At 45.4% G+C, this 25,594-nt stretch overlaps 1 protein-coding gene across 2 annotated transcripts in view; it reads right to left on the bottom strand.

Moving 5' to 3' along the window:
* Nucleotides 1-25,594, bottom strand: part of srgap3 (SLIT-ROBO Rho GTPase activating protein 3) — a 195,558-nt gene that overhangs the window by 50,437 nt on the left and 119,527 nt on the right. For both annotated transcript variants that reach the window (XM_055647783.1, XM_055647785.1), the window contains 6 exons: nucleotides 22,932-22,994; nucleotides 20,027-20,212; nucleotides 14,243-14,371; nucleotides 9,007-9,228; nucleotides 2,574-2,675; nucleotides 190-387 (listed from right to left, as the gene is read on the bottom strand). In XM_055647783.1, coding sequence (XP_055503758.1) covers nucleotides 190-387; nucleotides 2,574-2,675; nucleotides 9,007-9,228; nucleotides 14,243-14,371; nucleotides 20,027-20,212; nucleotides 22,932-22,994 — 900 coding nt within the window. The remainder of the gene's footprint in view (nucleotides 1-189; nucleotides 388-2,573; nucleotides 2,676-9,006; nucleotides 9,229-14,242; nucleotides 14,372-20,026; nucleotides 20,213-22,931; nucleotides 22,995-25,594) is intronic.

Below are 25,594 nucleotides of genomic sequence, written 5' to 3'. Positions count from 1 at the left end.
GTCTTTTGCGCTTCCGACACCATTCATTACCGTACTGCAGAGTTATTGTTACCACATCCAGTGATTTTTGTCCATTTTCCAACACGTATAAAATCATCACGGCCGTTTATTAAAATGGGAGCCGTTCTTTACCCTGGGCTGGCCTGTGTTTTATTTTAGCCACTCCCCACCGCCCGAAAGAGGACTCACGGTGAAATAGAACACCTCGGTCTCCTGCTGATTGGCTCTCCGCTTTGCGATGTTGAATTTGCTCATGTAGGTCTCGGAAGCGACGGATTTGACCGACTCTGTGGATCGGCTGTGGTGGAATGCATCGGACACGTCAAAGTCCTCCACGGTCAGCATGTCCTGCAGTGTTTGCATGGTGGCGTCCAGTGTCTTCCTGACCTGGGGGCAAGAATGTTAGAGGTGAGGAGCAGTACCTGGATGGGTGTGCAGTACATTTTGTACAGAAAACCCTTAAGCCACCGTATGACACACAGGCTGCACCATCTACAAAACGGTCCCAAATAAGGGAATGTGCATTTCATGCTATGCATGGGGAAACCGATCCATCAAAAGCTTGACATCATCCAGGCCTGGATAGTGTTGAGTTTCTCGGGTGTTGTTGGAGCTGAATTCATTCGTAAAATGGGGAGTGTCACCTCTCTAACCTGTGCATAGTGGATGATGGGAAGTGTCAGGAGATGCATCATTTTCCAAAGGGCACCCAGATTCTGACCTGCCCTCTCACCACAGAGACTACGTGGCTGATCCAGGACAGTTTCTGAACAGTGGTAACCCATGGCTTGGATGATGAAGGTCTCAGCGACAGTAAAGCAGTGAAGTCCAGGTGGTTGGACTCTCTACGGTAGCCATACAGCATTTACTGTTCGACACCAGTGGCTGTCTTGCAGCTTCGCAAGGCTGGCATCTCATCTGTTTCAAGTATCCCAACATAGCCTTGTTACCCATGCCCATGTTTAATCTGAACCATGAGACATCATGTGGCCTGGAGTCAATGTTGAGGACTACCTCCTGCCTGTATCCTGTTGTACCAACCCATCTGCTAGGTCAAAATGTACCCGGGGATTCCCATGGAGGAGGCTGGCACTTTGTCTGTGATGTATAGAGCATTGAGTGTGAATCTCAGTTTGCTGCTTGACCAGCCTGTGGGACACCTCTTCCAATTTAGACTCTGGTCCCAGATATTTGTCAGGAGGACCTTGCACGTGGGCTGGGAGTGACTTTGTAGCCTAAATCAATGGCAGCGTTGTCTGAGCTGTATTATTCTTCCTCTGCTTGAATGCAATGAAGCAGGGTATGTTTTTATAACAATCTAATATATGTACCAAGAGTGGCTAAGAAATGCCTGCATCATGATGATTGAAGATGGTAAAGTTGCCTGAAGCTGCCAGTTGGACCTTTCGGGGTTCCTGCAGCCAGCATTATTTTGACGGCACAGTATCGCAGCAGCAGAGTTGCTGCCCTACCACGAATGCAGTGCCAGAAACCCTGGTTCGATCCTGACTGCGGGTACTGTACGGAGTTTGTACGTTCTCCCCGTGACCTGTGTGGGTTTTCTTTGAGATCTTTGGTTCCTACACTCCAAAGATGTACAGGTATGCAGGTTAACTGGCTTGGTAAATGTAAAAATTGTCCCTAGTGTGTGTAGGATAGTGTTAATGTGCGGGGATCGCTGGTCGGCGCAGACCCGTTGGGCCGAAAGGGCCTGTTTCCGCGCTGTATCTCTAAACTAAACTAAACCCCATCCTTAGAGGCCGGCACTTTAACAGTTCCTGTCATTGTTCCCTAATGTGGAGTTCTGTCCTCTCCAGGCTCCCAGTGTTTCTGCAGGCTCCCCGGTCGCTCCCCTCCCTTTCCACATGTGAGGTCCAAGACCACAGTACCATTGATTGGAATGATAGGCAGGGCTGGGCATGCTGGCTAGTGCTGGTCATACGTGGACCACTCAGTACGGCCAGAAATGCATCCAGCTAATTCATCTCTCAGTCCATCCCACAATGGTTCTAATTGTGAATGCAATGCAGGAAGATTGATGGATATATAGGTTAAATTGGTATCAATGTTGGCACAGAAATCGTGGGCTGAAGGGCCTGTTCCTGTGCAGTACTGTTCTATGTTCTTAATTAGCGTCAATATCCCTCAAGTGGTGGTGGCTTGTCGGTAACGACGATGGCGGGTTGTGCAGTCTCAATTCTGGTGAGTTCTGACGTGGCTCACGAGTCCAATTCATGAACCGCACACTCAAGGGCAATGGAGGCAGATGAAGGTCATCGCTGGCGTGTTCTGGGCAGCAGCTTTCTCCTCTGCCTGGCTTTGGTAAGTTGCTCTATGCGATGCTCCTCGTAGCTGCTGGCTGCTGTTCGCCAGCGTGTTCTGTCGCTGGCACAGTCTTCCAGTTGCTTGGGCACTAGACCACAATAGTAGAGATGGTCCTTGACGCAATCTTTGTACCACTTCCTGGGACGCCCACGATTCCTTTGTCCCTCTCTCTTCTCACTCGATACCAAGCCCTCCTCCCCCCCCCCCCCCCCCCCTGTTATGTTTTCATGCTTTAGTTTGTGGCTCACCTCTTCATTCTCTATCCTCAGAGTGGACAGGCGGGACTGCAGCTGATGATACCTCATAAGCAGCTCAGTCTGCACTGGCTGCTGAGCGCTCACCTGACACACCTGAAACAGAGGTAAGGCATAGGGTCGATCATAGTTCAGCACAGGATCCCTGTTATTTAGCTCATTACCGATTGTCGCAGAGAGCAGAGTGGGACAACACAGTGGTGATGCTGCCTCACAGCTCAAGAGACCAGGTTTGATCCTAATGTGGAGATTGTATGTTCTCCCCCTGGACTGTTCGGGTTTCTCAAAGATGCACAGGATCGCTGGTTAATCAGCTGGAAATTATTAGGCTATCATTGGCTGCTGTGCATTACCGCCATGTGCAGGTGGGTGCTGTAATTTGTGAGAAAAACTGGTTCGAGGGAGAGTTAATAGGGAATTAGATTGTTAGGCTTATAGGACAAGTATCCTCCAGTTTTGACATAAGTAAATATGGAACGTGTCTCTATCTCCATTATGAAAATAAAAATATTATTCAATGATGGTGAGGGGAGAGTTCAAAATGTTCCACTGGTGTGGGACAATAACCCATCACTCTGCTGGTTTGCAGCCCCTGAGTAACATGGCAGCAGCTGTAAGCAATGGGCAGCTGGAATGGCAAACAAATCATGGAATGTAATTTCAGAGGCCAGCCTTAAACTGTCTGATTTAAGTGACTGCCCTTTGTAAAGAGTGTGTGGAAGCCAATAAACGTCCTACAAGATATATAATTAAAACCTGAAACCTAAGAGCCATTGTTTCAAAGGATATCATCACAAATAGTTCACAGGAAAAGCCAAGGGAGCATTAATCATGTCAGAGAGGGTGCCTGAGGAATCAGCACTTTATTGGGTTAAAGTCTATTCTGTATTTCATCACTTGTATTAATCTTATTCCAGGTAAAAGATAATAAAAAGAACCTGTGTTTATTTAAGGAAGTCCAGAGGCGGCACGCACACCCCCATCCACATTAATGGGACGGAGGTGGAACGTGTTTCTAGCTTCAGGTTCCTGGGAGTCAACATCTCCGATGACCTCTCTTGGACCCACAATACCTCTACTCTGATCAAGAAGGCTCATCAGCGTCTCTTCTTCCTGAGGAGACTGAAGAAGGTCCATCTGTCTCCTCAGATCCTGGTGAACTTCTACCGCTGCACCATCGAGAGCATCCTTACCAACTGCATCACAGTATGGTATGGCAACTGCTCTGTCTCCGACCGGAAGGCATTGCAGAGGGTGGTGAAAATTGCCCAACGCATCACCGGTTCCTCGCTCCCCTCCATTGAGTCTGTCCAAAGCAAGCTCTGTCTGCGGAGGGCGCTCAGCATCGCCAAGGACTGCTCTCACCCCAACCATGGACTGTTTACCCTCCTACCATCCGGGAGGCGCTACAGGTCTCTCCGTTGCCGAACCAGCAGGTCCAGGAACAGCTTCTTTCCGGCGGCTGTCACTCTACTCAACAACGTACCTCGGTGACTGCCAATCACCACCCCCCCCGGACACTTATTATTATTTATTCAAATCGTTTGCTATGTCGCTCTTCCAGGGAGATGCTAAATGCATTTCGTTGTCTCTGTACTGTACACTGACAATTAAAATTGAATCTGAATCTGAATCTGAATCTTAATGTTTTTTCCTTGGCTTATGATGTCTCAGAGAGCTTAGATGTCTCAGATGACCCGTAGCTATTGGTGTAATGTAGGAGATGTAACAGTGTCCTACAGGAAGCCTCCTCATCCTGCAATGGGATAACAGCCAGGTAACCTGCTCCAGTTCTGATGAAAGGTAATTTGCTCAATTTCTCTCTCCACAGATGCTGTCCAACCTACTGAGTGTTTCTAGTACTCCGTTTTTATAAACTATGTTAGGTGTTGTATGCAGAAAAGCGATTGATCTCTGCTTTCTGCACCAATGCTTTCACCCCGGCACCTTCTTGTGTGATGATCTGTGTGGTATGCTGGTTATACATTAATTGGGCCAACAGGACAGTTCCTGAACTGTCCACACAATGGACTTCCCTTTTAAATGACAGATTATTTGTTCAGCACGTCATTGGTGTTTGTTGGATCTTGCAGTGCACACACTGGTGTCTAAGCATCCTACAGCACAACAGTGGGCACAACTCGAATGCACTCATGAGTCATAGAGTCATAGAAACATAGTAAATAGGTGCAGGAGTAGGCCATTCGGCCCTTCATGCCTGCTCCGCCATTCAATATGATCATGGCTGATCATCCAACTCAGTATCCTGTACCTGCCTTCTCTCCATACCCCCTGATCCCTTTAGCCACAAGGGCCACATCTAACTCCCTCTTAAATATAGCCAATGAACTGGCCTCAACTACCTTCTGTGGCAGAGAGTTCCAGAGATTCACCACTCTCTGTGTGAAAAATGTTTTTCTCATCTCTGTCCTAAAAGATTTCCCCTTTATCCTTAAACTGTGACCCCTTGTCCTGGACTTCCCCAACATCAGGGACAATCTTCCTGCATCTAGCCTGTCCAACCCCTTAAGAATTTTGTAAGTTTCTATAAGATCCCCCCTCAATCTTCTAAATTCTAGCGAGTACAAGCCGGGTCTATCCAGTCTTTCTTCATGCAGCATGTAAACAGGCCCTTTGGCCCAATTTGCCCACACTGGCCAACATGTTCCATCTATCTGCCTGCATTTCTCCCATATCCTTTTAGACATATTATCCATGTACCTGTCCAAATGTTTCTTAAATGTTGCAACAGTACCTGGCTCAACAACTCCTCGGGCAGCTCGTTCCATACACCCACCACCCTTTGAGTAAAAAAGTTACCCCTCAGGTTCCTATTAAATCTGTCCCCCATACTTTAGACCTGTCCTCTGGTTCTTTATTACCCCACTCTGGTCAAGAGACTCTGTGCATTTACCCGACCTATTCCTCTCTTGATTTTGTTCACCTCTGCACTGTGTGAGGTCCCAAGGTTGTGCAAGAAGTAAGTAAATGCACTCCTTCATTTCTGAAAGCTGTGCAAGTCCTGAATGGGGGGGATTGGCAGCTGAGATCCTGAGACAGGGGTCAGGTGGATATTTGAGAGTTCTTGCCGGCTGAGGAGACGTGGCTGTGAACAATTTGCCGCGAGTCTGTTGCTCACTCCGATACAGGTGTGAGAAAAATCAGTCTATAAATATTTAATATTAATAACCAAAGCACATTAAGCAATAAAACCCTCCAGCATCTGTGCCTCCTTCCTGCTTTCATCATGCATGAGTGACTCCAGCTGAGAGTGCTTTAACAATCTGCCTTGTACTAATTAAAGGCACAGGATCTGAGGGCTACAATGGGAGGATCTGATTCAGGATCTAAGCTTAGAAATTTATTTTGAGATTTAAAATACATTTTCAACAATATTGTGCATTTATGCAGATCTTATGCTCTCCATGGCATTAGGACACATCTAAACACTTGACAGCCAAAGAAACACAGATGTGCAGAAAATGATGGGGTAAACATGGCTCTGAATTTGTTCATGCCAGGCATATGACCTCAAGTATTGGCAGAGGCATTAAAATTGGCCACAGTATTGGGGACAATGCCCTCTTCTTCTAAGCAGTTGGCTTGAGATCTTCTCTATTAACCATACAACCTGTACGTTCTCACTGGCAAGAGGGAAACCTCCAACAGTGTCTGATACTGCAGTACCGTATTCCAATGTACTGTATTGCAATATCGGTGAAATTTGAATGGTGTCTTGTGATTTAAGAGGCAAGAGAGCTTGATGGGGAAATAAATGGCCCAAGATGCTTCTGACTCTGAGCCCTAAAACATGAGGTGATTGTGAGCCCTGGTGTTGGGTCAGCTCGGGTTCAATCTCTGAGCTGTGATGGGCCATTAACTCAGGAAGCAGCTGTGACAACTGCCACAGTGCTTTGTCCTTGGAGAACAAGAAGGGAGGGGGGTGACTGAGCTTCAGCTTCTGATTATCCACCAATCTCTCCTAGACATGGGATGCTGCCAGATCGAGTGATGACGCTTGCAAACCCCTCCTCTTGGTTGTTCATGAACAAATGCATCCCAATGAGCATTGTTCACCCATGGTCACCGACAGGCATTAGCGAACCTGAATAGATGGCCTGTGATTCTGACCTTGGATCACCTCCTGCCTGTGTCCAATTGCAGCCGTTTTGCCTTTCCTGGCTTTCAACTGCACGCTACCTTGGTTGTTTTGCAGGAAACAGTGAGGTCAGGTCATGAGGCTTTACAGCAGGTGGGAGAGTGGCAGTGTGAGGGGAAGGCGTGAGTGAGTCAAGAGCCAGTGGTAAGGGGAGTGGGTTGGTGATTAGATGGGAGCAAGATGGAATAGAGGAGCAGACGGGGGTTGGAGGGTGGTGAGGGCCAGTGTGCAGACTGGAGATGGGTGAAGATGCACTGCACAAAGGGCAGACTTATGTCTATGTCTAATGATATGAAGTGTTTGAACTCCATGTGTTGTGCATTGTTTTGAAAATATGGAACCAATTACTCTGTCTCATAAAAAGTTCCATGGAAAGTTGTAAATAATGGTGTTGCAACATGGGTCAAATAATATGATAATTATCTCGAGGTGTGTTAACAAACCACGTGCAGCTGTTATAGACTAGATCAATCTTGCTGAACGATTACAGGAAGTGGCAAATTGCAGGGTGAATTATTTCACGGCGATGTTTTTTTTGTTCCCTTGTCAAAGGAAAGTCTTGGATTTGGATAGCACCTGAAACAACTCTCAGAAACAATAGTGTCACCTTCAAATATGTAGGCAAATTTGGCAAGTACCACAGTAAGCTACCAGCAACACACAAGCATTTGCAATGCAACCTATCTTTCTTTGTTGCATATAAAAACCAAACTTTTTGTGGACTTCTCCTTACACTTCTAGTTTCTAGTGTCTTTTTTAAATCAGTGTTTCCTAACTAGATTTTGTGTTATGTTTTGTTCTCTGAATGCTACCAACTTCTGCAAATGTATCGTAGAAATCATTCCATTGGGATGCATCTTAGCTTGGTTAGGCAAGACCTCTGCTCATGTAGATGTAGACCCCTCTATCACCCAGACCAGCCTCATCTCCAATTGACTCCATCTTCACTGACTTGGGGAAACAGGCAATATAGTTAAGGCCCATTTACACTACAGTTATTCTCTCTTCTCCCCTCTTCTGAAAAGCTTGAGACCAACCTATCTTATTGCAGCCCCTGAACGTTTCTTTTATCGACACTTTCTCTGTCATTGTAACACTATATTCAGCACTCTGGCATTTTTCTCTTTGCGTTACCTGTTGTACTAGTGTGGTTAGATTGTACTTACCTTTAGTATGATTTGACTAAATAGAACACAATGTACACGTGACAGTAATAGACCAATACCAAAACTCAGATTTAAAGGACTGGAGCTGTGGACCTATGGGGATGTTGTATAGACCACACATTTCTTACACTGCCCAAGACCAGTTGAATCGGTTCTCCTTTGGCATTGTGAGAGTCAAGTGCAAGCTGAGCTATCCCTTCAGTAAAGCACAGTATAGTTATAGTAAAGCACAGCTCTGACGTCAAGTTGCAGCCACAGTTTATGCAACAGAAGCCCTTTCTAGGAAAAACATCACTCAAGTACAACTGGTGGAACTATTTGCAGTTTATAGTGGTGGAAGCACTCTCGAGTTCAGTTTCTCGAGAGTGCTTCACCACCCATTGGACTGTTGTTGATATGTGTCTCAACTCCATTGAAGTTGCTCTGCTTCACATCCTGTAATATCCTAGGTAAAGCAATCTGCAGATACTGCAAATCTGAAATGAAAGCAAAAATTGCCAGAAACACTCAGCAGGCCAGGCAGCATATGTGGCAAGAGAAACATTTTCAAGTACAAGTTCTGACCCTTAGTCAGAACTTTGTCAGATGGACAGTTGCTCTTTCCCCAGATGTTGGCGTAATATCCATTACCTGGTGGAAATTTCTTGATCTCTAACTTGAAAGCTGCTATTGGTTCACCCTCCAACATCAAAACAAGAGGGTACTGGTTGAAAGGAGACACAAGGAACTGCAGATGCTGGAATCTTAAGCAAAACATAAAATACTGGAGAAAGATGAAGGAGTTTTAAAGTGGATTTGAGGGCTATCCAACACAGAAACAGGCCCTTAGGCTTAACTCATCGATGCCGATCAAGATGTTTGCCTGAGCTAGTTCCATTTGCTTATATTTGGCCCATGTCCCTCTTATCCTTTCCTATTCAGGTACATATATAAATATTTTTTGAATGTTGAAACTGTACCACCTCTATAACTTCTTCCGGCAGCTCATTCTACGTACATCACCATATTCTGTGTGAAAATGTTGTCCTCAACTACCCTTTAAATGATTTCCCTGTGTTAATCTCGCTTGAAACACCGCCGGACCTGATCAACAGCATCATACCTCATCCCCCATGTGCGGCTGGAATTCAAATTTGGTGGGTGGACAGAAGATTTGGTTGTACATGTCCATGACCTTGTGCTTGTCACTTCGAGCATCCAGGTTGTCCACGGCGTTCTCGATGATGTCCAGTCCTTCATGCCGCGATGTCTCCAGGTTATATTCTGCTGAGAGGAAAGTCCTGAAGGTGCGGGCCAGGCTGTTGTGGAATCCCAGGTCAGAGCACTGAGGAGAAAACACAGAGGTGGGAGGGTAAGGGAGGATTCGCCATCGAAGTCACTCAAGTGTGGAACATCAGTGAGAGCAATTGTAGAAGTAACAGTAGATTAAGCAATAAAATGACCCACAGGGCACGACCAGATATCTCTCACTCTTCACAAGAACATAACAATATCTTACATTCCTACAATGGCGGCACAGTGGCGTAACGGTGGAGTTGATTGAACGATGGAGTAAATTGCCCCTAGTGAGTAGGATGCAAAACTATGATAACTGAGAACAAGTATATAGGTGATTGCTGGTCGGCACGGACTTGGTGGGTCAAAGGGCCCGTTTCCATGCTGCATCTCTAAACTAAATTAATCTAAACAAAACTAAACCAAACTAAACCAATGCTGCATTGTAATGCTTATTCCCAACATTCCACCCCCCTCAGTAATCCTCCAAAGTGTCAACCTATGATACACACAATCCCTGATGGGGCCTGAATCAATTACTTATCTGAAAATAAATCCGATTGGAACAAAACCTATCGCGAGCTCCATTCTAAAGTCAAGCTGTTGTGTGGCCAATGGTTTAAAGTTGCATTGGTTATCTGCACTTCTCCACAGTTACTCTTCAAAAGATGTTTACATCCAAAGCCACACCAGATCAAGTTCAGGTGTGAATCTATAAAGATCTGTCTAGCGTTGATTTGAATTTGAAACCTGGATTGGTGTTAACCTCAAACACACATACTTCAATCTAAAAGCATTCTAAGCAAATTCAAACCACCTAGAGGAAGAATTACATAAATTGGGAAAATAGATAATTATCGCTAAACTCATGCACTGAACTGCAACACAAGGCTGTTCTTTGAAGCTGCCACACCTAAATAATCTCTGCTTGAAAAGGAACATACTGTAACAAACTCATAATTGATTTGGTGTTAAATTAACTTCCTGTTGTGCATTCCTGTTATGAACCCAACGACTTCAATGAAAATGGAAGGATGTTATATTGCCGTTGACTGTCGACCACATTGCTGCCCAGTCATTATTCCATATTTCTCTCATGACTTGGTCCATCAACTCAATACAGACTCTCAGTCCATGAGTCTCCGCCAGATCCCATTCTCCTACTTGTTACCTATTCCCTCCCACGCTCATTAATTACACACCCACCCACCTACACTGGGGGTCATTTACAGAGGCCAATTGCCAGCATGTTTTGGGGATATAGGAAGAAACCTGGCAATCGCAGGGAGAACATGCAAACTCCACGCAGATAGCACCTGATGCCAAGATTGAACCCAGGACACCGAAGCTGTGAGGCAATGGCTCTTCTAAGTATACCACTGTGCTGCCCATCTCTGCCCAAGTTGCCAGAATTGCGAGTACCAGATCCATATCACCTTCTTTACATAATCATCTTCAGCTATAACCACCTTTAATATTAAAAAGCAAAGTGCTGGAGGAACTCAGCGGGTCAAGCTGCAACTATGGAGGGGAATGGACAGACAATCTTGCCGGTCAGGACCCTTCTTCAGACTGACTGAAGAAGGGTCCCGACCTAAAGCGTCATCTTACAATAATACTGCCACAGATGCTGCCTGACTCCCTGAGTTCCTCCAGCACTTTCTTTTTTATTCAATATCTCAGCACCAGTAGTCTCTTTTGCCACCACCTCTGATGTCTCAAATGACTTGGTGAAAGTTTGTCGATGTCAAACATTATGCTTATCCAAAAGAGTTTGTGTAAAGACTCTTGCCATATGTGTGGAGTAGACCAAGATGAGTTTAGTTTAGTTTATTGTCACATGTACCGAGGTACAGTGAAAAGCTTTTGTTGTGTGCCAACCAGTCAGCGGAAAGTCAATACATGATTACGATCAAGCCATGCACAAAATACTGTACAAATACAAGATGGGACCCTGGGTGGAAATCCACTGCCTGCCCACAATGGTGATGAACAGGAGCTTAGCCCAACCTCTCCTCAGTGCTCTCTGATGCTTTTATTGCATCGGGGTATGTTTTCTATATGAAGCAAAGCTTCCCTCTTCCCCCAGTGAGGGTGACCTACTTTGGAACAGCTACTTAGGAATCCTGCTGCATTTTTAAATCTGCATGCGAAGAATGAAAGTGATTACGGATGACAAGTCCGCTCAGGTATGTGGAAAGCCAATGTGGTCAGAGCACGTTTCATTTCCAGCAAATTCTGCCCAAATTTTTCCAAACTAGTGAACTGAGTCCCTTGAATTCTGTTTTTCCGGGACTCTGCCATTGGATACTCATATCACGGGCACCAGAAGCAAGTCCGAGGAGCAACGCGGGGCAAACAAATTTCATGGGTCTGTAAATCAATTTTCCAACTAGTTAAAAAAAACATAATTTAAAAAAGGTCACAGAATTCTCAGCAGGATTTGATTTACATTTGCAACCCATCTGTACTGTGCAGACTAAGGGAGTGAGGTGTAAATTAACCCTGCTTCGCTGAAGTAAAGCTGCGATCATGAATAAAAGAGATTACTGAGGGGAATAGAGACACAAAGGGTGAATCGCCTTCTTTAGTAAAATTATTGCGTTGAATAAGCACGGTTTGATGGGGGAGGGGGAGAAGGAAAAGCTGGAGGGGAAGCATTGAAGCAGAACCATCCCCCCTTCTTGCATTGTCTTCTGCAACCATGCACTCATTGAGCAGAGTTTAACTCCAAGTAACCCATCATTCATTATGTAATGCTTTTTATAGAAAGTCACATTACTATGGTAACAGCTGCTAACATAGGTGTGTATGTGCTCCTATTCCTTGCATATATTCAAGGGTTGGTTCACCAGCAATGTCTGGCAGGATGGATCACACAATGCTGGGCTTGTGCTTCTGAGAACACCGGGACGGGACATGGAACGGGGTTGGGGGGGGGTTATAACTCTCAGAAGCCAAAGAGCAGACGACCATCTGGGACTCTCAGTCAGCAGAAGGAACAAGGAGGTGAAGTTGTGCATGTCATTGTGAGGGAGGCAGAGGCTGCGGGGAGGCAGGCAGCCACAGGCTGGGTGGCAAACTGCCAGTGACGAACAGTGGGACAGGACAAAGCCTGAAGTTCAGCCCAGTGTGATGGGGAGCATTTGAACCCAATCCAATTCAATACAATGAGCAGGGCCGGTAACCCAGCCAACCGCAAGCCCCACGGACCTGTGCTTGAATGTTAATCCTTCAGCCAGTGGTGATGGATGCAACAGTCTGTCACCAGCCGTCCATCTCTAGTGAGACTTGTTCAACAGGAAAGAGCGAGGATGTGCGTGGCCATACAGGGGGATGTGATCCCACTGGCTGGTCTTATCTACATTTGAATAAATCAAGTGTATTCAAGAGGTTTTTGTGGGCTGACTGAAGCCGCATCATAAGTGATTGCAGTGTCGCCTCTGGCATTGGCACTCAGTTTTGTTTCGTTTAGTTTAGAGATGCAGCGCGGAAACAGGCCTCTGGCGCTAGAAGGCAGAAACTTTACTGCTGTGCCACTGTGCGGCCCCAGTTAGCTCTGCTTCATTTCCAGTCGTTGCGAGATAGCAATGACCCCGTCCTCACATTCTTCCTCAAAGGAAATTCATGCCGCGAAACAACTGCTACTTCTCCCTTGCATCACTCAGGTAATCAGGAGGAATGACGTGCTCCTGCTTCATGCCACATCTCTGCTCCACTTTAGCCCCTCTTTCTGTCCTGAATGGCTTCACCAATACTGGCTGCAGATGCAGTAATGCAATCAGAAACCAAAGGATCTGAGTTTCTATCTCACCAAACCGAGGTGGTTATGGAATCTTTGGAATACTAGGTAGGATGAAACTGCGGATGCTGGCTTATACCGGTTAGACACGAAATGCTGGAGTAACTCAGCGGGTCAGGCAACATCTCTGGAGAAAATAAATAGGTGATGTTTCGGGTTTGAACCCTACTTCAGGCTGAATGATAGAGAAGGCCAGAACAAAATAGAGCTGGCAGAATTGGAATACTTCTGGATTTCAGAGGCGGAGGTAATTTCAGATGGCAGTTTAAAATGCTGATTCAAGAGGTGAGGTTGTTTTCACTTGAGGCCTTGTCAAACTTATCAGCCAGGATTACAATTCTTGAGCTAACCATCTTGGCTCAATGGCCATTATTTATTGGCTTCCCTTGTGAGGCTGAGGGACAACCTAATGGAAGTTTATAAAATGATGAGAGGCAAAGATAGACTAGATGGTCAGTCTTTTTCCCAGGTTGGAAATGTCAACTGCCAGGGGGCTTAGATTTAAGGTGAGAGGGTGAAAGTTTAAAGGAGATTTACAAGATAATTGCTTTTACACAGAGAGTGGTGTGTGCCCACAGCACGCTGCCAGTGGAAAGTGATGGAAGCAGATATGAGAGGAACATTTAAGAAGCATTTAGACAGTCCAGTGAACAGGAAGGGAATAGATGGATGTGGACCATGTGCAGGCAAATGGGATTATTTTAAATTTGCATCTTGGTCAGCATGGATGTCGTGGGCTGAAGGGCCTGCTGCTAAACTATGCTCCATTGTCCTGCTGCCACCCCAACCTCTCCACTCCTGCCCACTCAGCCATTGCTCATGGTGTTGAGGCATTCCATAGCCTGTGTCTCAGAATTAATTGATTAGTTGAAAAATACAGCATGGAAACAGACTCTTCGGCTCATCTAACCCACGCTGAACATTGTTCACATTAGTTCTATGTAATCACATTTCTTATCCACTCCCCACTCGTTAGGGACAATTTTACTGAGGCTAATTAACCTACAAACCCACACATCTTCGGAACATAGGGGGAAACTGGAGCACCCAGAGGAAACCCACACGGTCACGGGGAGAACGTAGGAAACCCCACACAGACAGTACCCGAGGTCAGGTTCAAACCCGGGTCACTAGCACGGTGAGACAGTAGTTGCACCAGCTGTGACCACTGTGCAGCCCCTAACTGGGAGGGCATTGTGCAACCACTAGGTGTCTCATCATAACAAGCGCAAAGATAACCAGAGAAGCAATGAATACTGACGTCAATCAGGTCAGAGACATCGTGGATGTAGTATTTGGCCACTGCAGCGTTGGTTGCTGCCAGGTTAAGCAGGTAGTCATTCCTTGCTTTGGTGCACTTCAGTTTGTTCTCAGAATACTTGGCTTGCCGCTGTGGAGGAAAATACAAGAATATTTACTACATTCCTCACAACATTAGGTTTCACTCTCACCACATGGTCATCCATTGTATAAAAGTTGCTCCCATCACATTGAATTTTGAACCTCTTACCATTTACTACTTTCATGTGCAGTTCCAATGGGACAAAGTTATTCACATGTACTCCTGTTATATGAATTTTACACCCACTTTGGGTGTAAATTATAACTTTGTTGGACCAAACCCCATTCACTCCTTTTCGCCTGACCCGCTGAGGTACTCCAGAATTTTGTGTCTATCTTCTGATGTAAACCAGCATCTGCAGTTTCTTCCTACACCAATATTTCACTTGGTGTTCATTTTAAGCTAAGCAAATGCGAGCTGACTGATTCTGATTTATCCATTCTTCTAATTATCATTTCCAAACATTTGTGGCCATGACTTAAATTCCATCATCACTGTCAGTTTTGACCTGCAAATATCCTGACAATTATATCCTATCTAATCCACACCATCAAAATGCAAGTTGAGATTTGCTCAAGCTGATTAGAAGGAGGACTCCTGTTTGAACTCAAGTCCTGATAATGCAGGTAATTCACCCACCCTTCCACCTACTATTTAAAAAAACCTTGGGACATACCAATGGCATGAAGCATAATTGAGTGAAAGGTAATTATTTTCCTGCAACAACAGGAACCAGATGGATGTACTCAGCTTAATGCAGGATCCAAGCGTGCGTCTCGCTGAACCAGAGTGAATCGAGCAATGAACCAGAGTAAATGTACCAAACCAATCAACTCTGATCGCGGTCTACACAACCTCAGATCAGATGGACCATCGTCTGACAAATGTAAGTGGTGTTGGCCAAAGCAGATTGGGTTTAACCCTCCCACAACAAAAGCAAGCGAGTGAGGTGATAATGTGAAGCGGGCAGAGGAATCTCTCTTTAGGAATTATCTCTGAGCTAATAATATTCCTGCAGTAGTCTCAAATTACTTAGTGTAAAGAAGAATAGAACATAGAACTGTATGGCACAGGGCCAGTTGCTTCAGTTCACAATGTCTGTGCTGAACATGATGCCAATTTAAACTCATCTCCTCTGCCTGCTCGTGTTCAATATTCCACCATTTCCAGAATGTGTCCATCTAAAAGCCGCATAAACGCCACTATCGTATCTGTTTCCACCACCACTTTTAGATAGGCACATGGATATGCCGGGAATGGGGGACATGAATAACATGTAGGCAGAGGATAATAGTTTAACTTGGCATCAAATTCTGCACAGATCTTGTGGGCTAAAGGGCCTGTTCTTATGCTGTACTGTTCTGTGTTCTACCGTCCCTGGAATCGTATTGCAGGAACCTAACACTCTCTGTATAAGGAAACTTGCTTCACTCATATGAAGCAACACAATGGTGTAGCTGATAGAGCTGCTGCTTCATAGTGCCAGAGACCCACTTTGGATCCTGCCCTCAGATGCTGTCTGTGTGGAGTTTTCATGTTCATCCTGTGATCACATGGGTTTTCTCCAGGTGCTCCGGTTTGCTCCCATATCCCAGACATTCGGGTTTGTAGGCTAATTGGCCTCTGTATATTGCACATATTGTGTACAGTAGATGAGAAAGTGGGTTGAGATAGAACTAGTGTGAATCGGTGATTAAAGTTTAGCATATCAGACAGACAGACATGACCCAGACTTGCTGTCTAATTCAGCAGACACTTCTGACAGTGCGGCATTTCTTCAGCACTGTGTTGGAGGTAGCAGCTGGGCTTAAAGCCCAATAGAACTGCCATGAACGTCCTCGGCTCATTGGGCATATTAAGAGAGCTACAGCTAAGAGCTGAAAAATCCTCACCCGTGCCTACGATTCTCCTTGCTGGGTAGTGGTTCAAAGGCTTGTATTTAACTCTGCAAACGCAAGTGCTGTCATCCACAGAGTAACATAGACGGTATATGTACAGGTTAAAAGTATTGCAGCCAAGACACAAAGGGAAACCCCCTCTGTGTAGTCACGTCAAACTGACTAGGCCAAGTTGCGGTTACTCTTGCCAGCAGATCTTACTTAATTAAATCCCACACACACTGTGATGCATGTAAGTCCGGGATATCGAGGCTGTGTTGTTGCTGAGTGAAGTGACTAACTGAGGTAGAACCACCACCACCAGCAAGTCCTTAATTAACAGCAGTGTCTGGTACAACAATGCATCAATGGTTGTGCGCATCATATACTGTTCAAAAAGAGACATCTCTCCAGATAAAGTTGCACTAGGTTGACCTGAGCCCATCTGGAATGATGGTGGGAACCTGTTCCTAAGCCTATTTACACAAAGGAAGCCCACCGGCGTTGGTCGAGTGGGGGGCATAATTTCACTGTCAGCTGTGGGACAAGACTTGCCTGCAGGCCCAGTGAAGGCCAGTGTAGTATTGTATCTAACTCTGACAGGTGGCAGCCACCAACCACTCACCAGCAGTGACCTTTGTTTCTAAAATCCCTTGAGAACCTAGTGAGTAGATATATTCTTCTGGGTCATTCAAAGACACCTTGGGCTCCCTCAGATAGCTTGTTTACATGGTATCCATGCATATAGTATAATTTTCATAACAAATGAATGTCAAAGTGATGTGTGCATTAAGATTGTACCATTTACGTAGATATTCAGTGGGCCTTGGGAACAGGTGGATCCTCCAGAGCCTTAAGCTGGCCCAATCGTTCGGATGGAGCACATCCAATATGTGTCTCAAACTTACAATGATAAGAGGTATAACATGGAAACAAGCCCTTCAGCACACTAAGTCTGTGCCAACCATCAACCACCTAGTTTAACATCAACATTCAGTGACCAAGTGCTCATCATGATGCAAGCATTCTCTGCTTGTTTGCCTACTGATTTTCCAACAAACTTACAAAAGGGTGACATTCACAGCCAAACCCAGCAAATGTGCATGTTTGGCCCGGTCATTAGAGTATTTAAAGAAAATCAAGATGACCTTTTGAAAGATCGGTTAATTGAGGGAGATGGAAACTGGCACGGAGCTGAGGTCAGGGGCAGATCAGCCGTGGTCGTATTGAATGCTGGGCAGGCTTGAGGGACTGATTGGCTTACTCCTCCTATTTGCTTGTGTTCTTATGTTGGGACAACACTGATAAATGCCTGCCGATACTACTTTGTATTTATTTGTTAATCATAATTGGTTGAGTTTCCAATTAGCATTTGGACCATACTGCTTGAAGCAAACATTTCTCATTTCATCAGAACTAGTATGAGGCAAATGCAGATTCGTTAATTGTAAAATTACAATAACATCCATTATTGCCGTGAGCTCTTGTCAATTCCCACACCAGGTTTGAGAGCCTTACAGATATTTGGTCTTCTTTATATTGGATTGCCCTGAGAACTGAGTTGAGGTGATCCCAAACACACGGCAGATAGATGAATCATCAGTCTCAGCACAGTTGGAACCCAGGTTCCTGATATTAGGTGACTGCATATTGCCCCAGGATTCATTCTTCACTGAGATTGTAAATTAACGTTTGCCTTGAGTCAGGGCCGGAGTTGTGCTTGATAATCTAACACTCCCAACTGGCACACTTTTGCAAATGGAGCACACCCGTTTCCATAGAAACTCATGCATTTGAACTGCTATAGAGCAAGAAACAGAACCTAAACAATACAGAAATCTTTGAGCAATAAAAGGAAAGCTGCTGGAGGAAGTTAGCGGATCAGGCAGCATCTGTGGAGGGAATAGACAGTAGATGCTTTGGGTTAAGACCCCTCATTTGGATCAACACAGAAACCTTTGACAATCATTCAGGCAGATGTTACATCCTCATCCCAGACAACCATTCCCTGACTAATATATTTCCCTTTCATGGTAGTCGTGAGTTTAAAAAGACCAACCAGAGACTCGCTAAGATACAACCAGCACTCCAATGAATACACTGAAATATTGTAGTTTTCAGATGTGTCGTCGTGCTTGCCCGCTCAGGGAGCACAGCAGGCAGCCCGAATAATAGAAGATTTCTCCAAGCATCCTGTTAATTACCCCCACTTTAATCAGCACCACCAAGAACTAATTAACCACTCCATTGGAAGGTCAGCAGTGTCCAATGATGATTGTACACTGATCAATTTCATTAAAGTCTCGTCTGCAAATGCAACAGCTCATACCTACACTCAGCAGGACTGAATCAACATTCAGGCACGTGCTGACAACTGGTTGGTAACAGATGCGCTGCAGTTGTGCCAGGCAATGACCATCTCCAGTACTAGAGAATCTAACCTTGACAGTTAATGGAACTGCCATCATTTAGTCACCCACTATCAACACAGGACCAGGACCTGAACTAGACCGGCCACATGAGTTGCATGGCTACAAGAGCAGGTCATAGATTGGGCATCCTGTGATGAATGACTCACCTCCTGACACCATGACACAAAGCCTTTTCCACAATGTGCAAGGCACAACTCAGGAGTGTGTTGGAGGAGACCACAGCTTCAACAACTCTCAAGACGTTTGACAGCATCCTGGACAACACAGTCTATCAACTGGCAGCCAGTATAACAATTCATTCCTCCTATACTGGCACACAATGGCTAGCAGGTATATTGTCGACAAAGTGCATTGGGGTTACTCATTCAGACTACACCAACACCACATCCAAACTCCCAACCTCAATGCCAGGAAGGAGAAGACAGCAGATGCAAACACCACCACCTGCAGGTTCCGGTCCAAGCTGCACACCATTCCTGACTTGGAAATGAATCACTGTTCCTTCTTTGTCACTGGATCTAAATGCTAAATCTTCCACCTATATAGTATAGTGGGAGTACTTTCATCAGAAGATGTGCAGTGGTACAAGGAGATGGCTCATTGCTTCTCGGGAACATTTTGGGATTGTCAATAAATGCTGACCTTGGCAGATAAACCCAGATCCGGAAACATTTCATATTATACTTTCTTACAACAGACCATTTAGCCCATTGAGTCTGTTCTGGCTCACAACGCAATCCCATCGCTCCAATGAATTTCCCTGCAACCTATTTTCCCCTATATAGAAATAAACTGTCAATCATAAGAAAGTAAGGTGGGGAATGAAATATATATCCCCCATCCCTGCACCCAATTCCTTTACCCTCCATCATCAGCCCATCACCCACCTCTCCTTCCTTTGGATCTTGCTTTGTTCTTCCACCACCCCATACCCAATTACCAAGTATCCTTCCCTCTGACTCTACATTTTACTTCCTACCTTCTTTTATCTGATCCCATCATTTGCACCCTTTTGTCCTCTCCACTTACTACTTCCAAACTTGGTTACTATCTCCACCCTTCTCTACCCCATCTACCAATCAACCCCTCCTCACCTGCATCCATCATCACTTGCTAGCTCTTGCCCCACCTCTTCCCCTTACCTTTCTACCAGCTATCTCTCCTCTACTACATCAGGCTGAAGAAGGGTCCTGATCTAAAACATTGTCTCTGTCCATTTCCCCCACAAATGCTGCCTGATCCGCTGAGGTCTTCCAGCATTTTGTGTTGTGGACTCAAGCTGGGGACGGCTCACTACCCCGTGACCTGGTGCTACGTGCGCACATCGTCTGCCCTGCTGATTCAGGAAGGGAAAGATGGCACAGTGGAGCTGTGTGATCCTCGGCTTGCCTCACCTTCTCCTTCATTTTCTCGATTTTGCGCACGGAGCTGCGGCGCTGCGGCCTGTCCTCGTGCCGAAGGAGGTTCACGCTGATGTCTCCCGATTTGCTGAACTGCTTCTCTTCCTGCTTCTCGGCATCCTTCAACTTGCTCTCCGCGCTGATGCTTTCTGCGTGGTACATGTGGTAGGTTTTCATCACCTAACAGAGGGAGAAGGCAGTTTAGTGGCACCTTCACCAATCCACCGCAGCAACCTCCAGTTAACCTATGCCTCCATCAACATCAGGCAACTCACAGGAGTGGTTCCTCACTAAATTACCGACACTGTTTCACAAAAGAAAATATTATTCATGATCATCCTGACAAGCGTCATGACAAGCGTCCGTTCCTGAAAACTGTTCGTAACCCAAACTGTTCGTAAGTTGGAAATGCACAGCAGCAACAGTGTGCGGGAGAGGATCGCAGATTCAGCCATGAAGGTAGTGAGCAGGAGTGGGAAGAGTGGTCGCCAGCCAGCCTCATTCTCTCAGTGAATGAGAGAGTTAGTCTGCTCAGTGCTTCCAGCTCTGTTCGGTTCACCCCATCCCCCGTTTAGTTTAGTTTGTAGATACAGTGTGGAAACCGGCCCTTCAGCCCAATGAGTCCATGCCAACTTTCACATCCTACACATTTAGGGGGAATTTACAGAAACCAATTAACCTACAAACCCGCGCATCTTTGGAACATGGGAGGAAACCGGAGCACCCGGAGAAATTCCACGCGTTCACGGGGAAAACATACAAACTCTACAGACAGCACCCGTTGTCACAATCGAACCATGTCTCTGTTGTTATGAGGCGGCAGCTCTACCACTGCGCCACTGTGCCGCACAAAATTTGCTGAGATCCTGGGGTGTGAGGGGAGAATGGATGCCCTGTTCCCACCTGTATAAGGTGCCTGCAGCCTCGCAGTAATCAGAAAATCCACTCCATCCATCCTACCGGCCTCCCAAACGCTTGATCATGTGAGAACCTGTACAAAGACTAGCTGTGTGTTTTTTTACTTATATTATTAAATGCAGAATTGAGCTCAGGTGTACAGATTACTGGTCCAGTAACCTATCCACTGCACCATCCCAACACCCCACCTTTGAAGATGAAGAGCAAGGGGGCGAGCTTTAGAGAGGAGACAATGGTGGAGGCAGCTGAAGGTACAACTCAACAGTCAAACCAAGGAAGGGAGGAATGTAAACTAGGATGAACAACTAACTTTCCATCTCAGTAGCAGACATTTTACACTGATCCCTTTCTTGGCACCACCATGCTCAACAAAAGTGGACTGGGTCAATCAATCAAATTAATATTCCATCTGAAAGTTTGGGATATCATTTCTGCTTGAAATGACAGCACTGGTGATTAATATGTTGCCCGGAAGGTTTTCATTTCAGGATATTCCTTTCAATTGACCCTGGACTAAGATTACTGCCCAACCTTGGCTCTGCTCCCTCAATCTATAGAGGTAACAGTTTCATTACAGTTCAGAACATTGGGCAATCACCTTCAAGGCTACGTACGTTAAATTGAAATAAAACTTCCCTGAATGGTGTATATGTTCACTGCAAGGTGACTTTTAAGGGTAGGCATCCATCACTGATTTACAGGATGGAGAGCCAAACTGAAATATTAAGGCCTGATTATTCACAAAAGGACTGTGGCAAGGATTGAAAGATTCAAATACCTTACTCAAATACCACAAGTTACAATGGTACAGGATGTTGTTGTGGCCCTACCTGGAGTATTGCATGCAGTTTTGGTGTCCTGACCTAAGAAAGGATATTGGAGGTAGTCCAAAGGAAACTAATTCTTGGGATGAGAGGCTTGGCTTGTCAAGAGAGGTTGATTGTTTGGCGTTTATAAGAATGAGGGGTAATCTGACTGAAACATGCATGAGGTAGATGACGACAGGGTAAATGTCAAGATACTTTCATTAGTGGATGAATCTTAGAAACATAGAAAATAGGTGCAGGAGTAGGCCATTCGACCCTTTGAGCCAGCACCACCATTCAATATGATCATGGCTGATCATCCAGAATCAGTACCCTGTTCCTGCTTTCTCCCCAGATCGCTTGATTCCGTTAGCCCTAAGATCTATATCTAACTCTCTTGAATTCATCCAGTGAATTGGCCTCCACTGCTTTCTGTGGAAGAGAATTCCACAGATTCATAACTCTCTGGGTGAAAACGTTTTTCCTCATTATTGTCTTGAATTAGGGAAGACAAGACAAGATAAAGGATAGGTCATTTAAAAGTGATGTACGTAGAAACCTCTTGCAGATGGTGGAGAATCTCTGAAACTCTCTATCCCAGGTCATTTAGTGGGAGTAGGTAAATCTTTGAAACCTGAGTATTGAGAGGAGTGGAGAACTGGTACAGAGTAGGAGTTGAAGCCTGAGATGGACTTACCATGATATGATAATGGTGTTTAAAATACTTTTGTATAGGTATATGGATTTGCAGGGAATGAAGGAATATGGATTATGGGCAGGCAGATTAGAGTTGGCTTGATAGCATGTTTGAAACATACATTGTGGGCTGAAGGGCCTGTTCTTATGCTGTACTGTTCAATCTTCAATACTGTATGGCAGGGCATCTTCAATACTGCATGGCAGGGCACCTTCAATACTGCATGGCAGGGCAGGCTTGAGGGGCCAAATGGCCTACTACTGCTGCTGTTTTCTTGTGGCAGTAAGTGGGAGTAGAGGCCATGGACAGGAATAAAAGAGAATGGGGCAATGTGGAGACTCCGTACTCTAGTGTCCCTACAATGATTGAGAAGGATTCATCAGAAGCCAGCAGAGGAAGCGGCTATAGAGGGAGACTAACACTGGAGACAAATACACAAATGGGTTTGGAGCTCACTGTACTGTCCGCCTATACTCACGGTGTACAGCTCGCTGGTGACTTTTAGCAGCTCCTCGTGCATCTGCTGGCCGATCTCCTTGCTCTGTAAACAATGAAAAGCAGATGTTAGGTCCACACAGGCCGCTCCATGACACTGCAGCCTGGACAAGCCCTGGCCTGGGAACTTGCCTGCAGGCATTTATTCCAAACACATCAAGATGTGTGTGTGTCACGGTGTCAAGCGAGAGGGCCAAGAGTCATGTGTCCCAGATAGAACAATTAAATTCTTACTTGCTGCAGCACAACAGAATATGTAAACATAGTTCACTGTAAACAATATGATAAACGAGAGAGAGAAAAAAAACCACATACCCACAAGTATACACATACATCTATGTATATAACTAAAAGTCTCATCTTGACCACTTTCTGTCTGCGCTGTGTATTGATTTTAGATAAAACGCTACTATATATCGCTATGATTTTTGGCCATCTTACTCACAGTTCTCCTCTGCTGAGGCAGCCCCGAGGATTTTTTCGATCGATGAAAAATAAAAATGTTATGTGTGTTGAGATCAGCCGATTGGTCCTCTCGCTTTACAATCACCACGATGAAGGTAACGCCCCTTCTGGGGAGTGGGCAGGACTATAAAACCCCGGATGCCTGGACGTGTGTCGGTTACTCCGGTTATTAGTGGCGGCGCTGTTGAACGGCTGCGGTTTGCCTGCAGTCCCTCTGTTTTTACTTTTTTTGCTGATTTTTTTGTCTTGTTTAGTTACATTTTTAGTTATTAGACTGTGTTATGTGTGGGGGGGCTGAAACAGGGCTTTCTGTCTCTCCCTTCAGGGGAATGCGACTTTTTCTTGCCGTATCCCCCTTCTCTGCCTCCGTCTGCGCTGAGGCCTAATGGCGGAGCTGGCGGCCTCCAACCTGCGACCGACCTCGAGGCTCCGGAGGCAGAGCCAGCCAGGACTCACCAACGCAAGGCTGGCCGTCTTCGAGCTGTCGCGGCGTTCAGGCGGCGGCGACCTGAATCTGGGGCTCGGCCGCGGGCCAGTGGACGACATCGTCGGGAGCTCGCAGGTCACAGGCTAGTGCCTGTTTCCGGAGCTCCCGCGGCAACAGCTGCGCCCGCTGGACTGGATGGCGGCAGCTTCGACCACCCCGGGCCGCGGAGCTTGAACCGGCCCGTTCGTGAAGCTCGGTGAGCCGCGGGACTGATTACCATCGCCCGGTGGGGTATCGCCTCAGTGCAGAGGGAGAAGAGGAGGGAAGAGACAGTAACCCTAAGATTTTTGCCTCCATCACAGTGAGGAGGTGCCTGTTGAACTCATTATGGTGGATGTTAATTTGTTGTTTATTATTACATGTATGGCTGCAGGCAATGACATTTCGTTCAGACCGAAAGTCTGAATGACAAATAAAGGATTTAAATCTAAAGATTGCGAGGGAGAGGCCACAACTGTCATTCTAAGCTGTGAATCAACTGAACTGTGAGTCTGCAATATAGTTGCAATAAATGATTTGTTAGCCCTTAATGACAATGCAATGAGTTGTTTGGCAATTTGCCCACCAGCCCTGAGCAACTGAGCTGCCAGCCCACCAGGCCTGAGTGACTGAGCTGCTAGCCTACCAGACCTGATCTTTTTCCACAGGTACTGCCTCACCTGACCAGCATTTTACAGCTCTTCTGTTGATTTAATTGTTTAAGAACATCCAGAGGCTATAAAATCCACATCATAAATACAAGCTTCCTCTAAGTTGTACGGGGCACATATCCTTCACGAAAAACGCACATACACACTCACTCACACTCACGCTCACACTCACAGTTCTCAATGGTAATCCCAGATCATTTTACATTGAATGGGCATTGAATTACATTGCATTTTACATTGAATATTAGATTATCCCTTGCCTCAACCATGCTCAACATAGTATAATTAAATTCCAATATATTATCTTGCAACCAAATTGAATCTTGGAGGCGCCAATGCAGGCTCATAACTACACAAACAGATTGCGGACTGAATCAGACCCTCAGTCACAAACAGTGCCATCATGGAGGAAGGGTTAAACAGAACCTTTGAGACCACTGCTGCTTGCTTGCTATCTATCTATCTATCTATCTATCTGTCTCTGTCTGTCTGTCTGTCTGTCTGTCTGTCTGTCTGTCTGTCTGTCTGTCTGTCTGTCTGTCTGTCTGTCCCTTATAACTATCTATCTATCATAGCTGTCCATCTATCCTCATAACTGTCTATCTATCCTTATAACTATTTATCTATCCTTATAACTATTTATCTATCCTTATAACTATAAAACTCTGATCTTGGATGTGTGTGTGTGTATTTATTTGTTTGTGTGCAATCACATCTACTCAAAGAAACGATGCGCTAACAGGAACATTTTTACAGGTAGAGATTTATCCCGTGAAATCAAAAATTGCCTTATCTGAAAATGTCATGCATGTTGGCCTTTATAACAAGAGGAATCAAATATAGGAGCAAATAGGACCTTCTGCAGTTGTACAGAGCCCTAGTGAGACCACACCTAGAGTATTGTGTGCAGTTTTGGTCCCCTAATTTGAGGAAGGACATTCTTGCTATTGAGGGAGTGCAGCGTAGGTTTACAAGGTTAATTCCCAGGATAATTCCCAAACCATAGTCGACAAATTGTCTCTAAATTTAAGCAAAACAAAGATT

The sequence above is a fragment of the Leucoraja erinacea genome, chromosome 16 (genome assembly GCF_028641065.1).
Source record: "Leucoraja erinacea ecotype New England chromosome 16, Leri_hhj_1, whole genome shotgun sequence".
In the NCBI taxonomy this organism is placed as follows: Eukaryota; Metazoa; Chordata; class Chondrichthyes; order Rajiformes; family Rajidae; genus Leucoraja; species Leucoraja erinaceus.
Note: the sequence above shows the minus strand (reverse complement) of the source record. Positions and strands in the feature narration are given on the sequence as shown.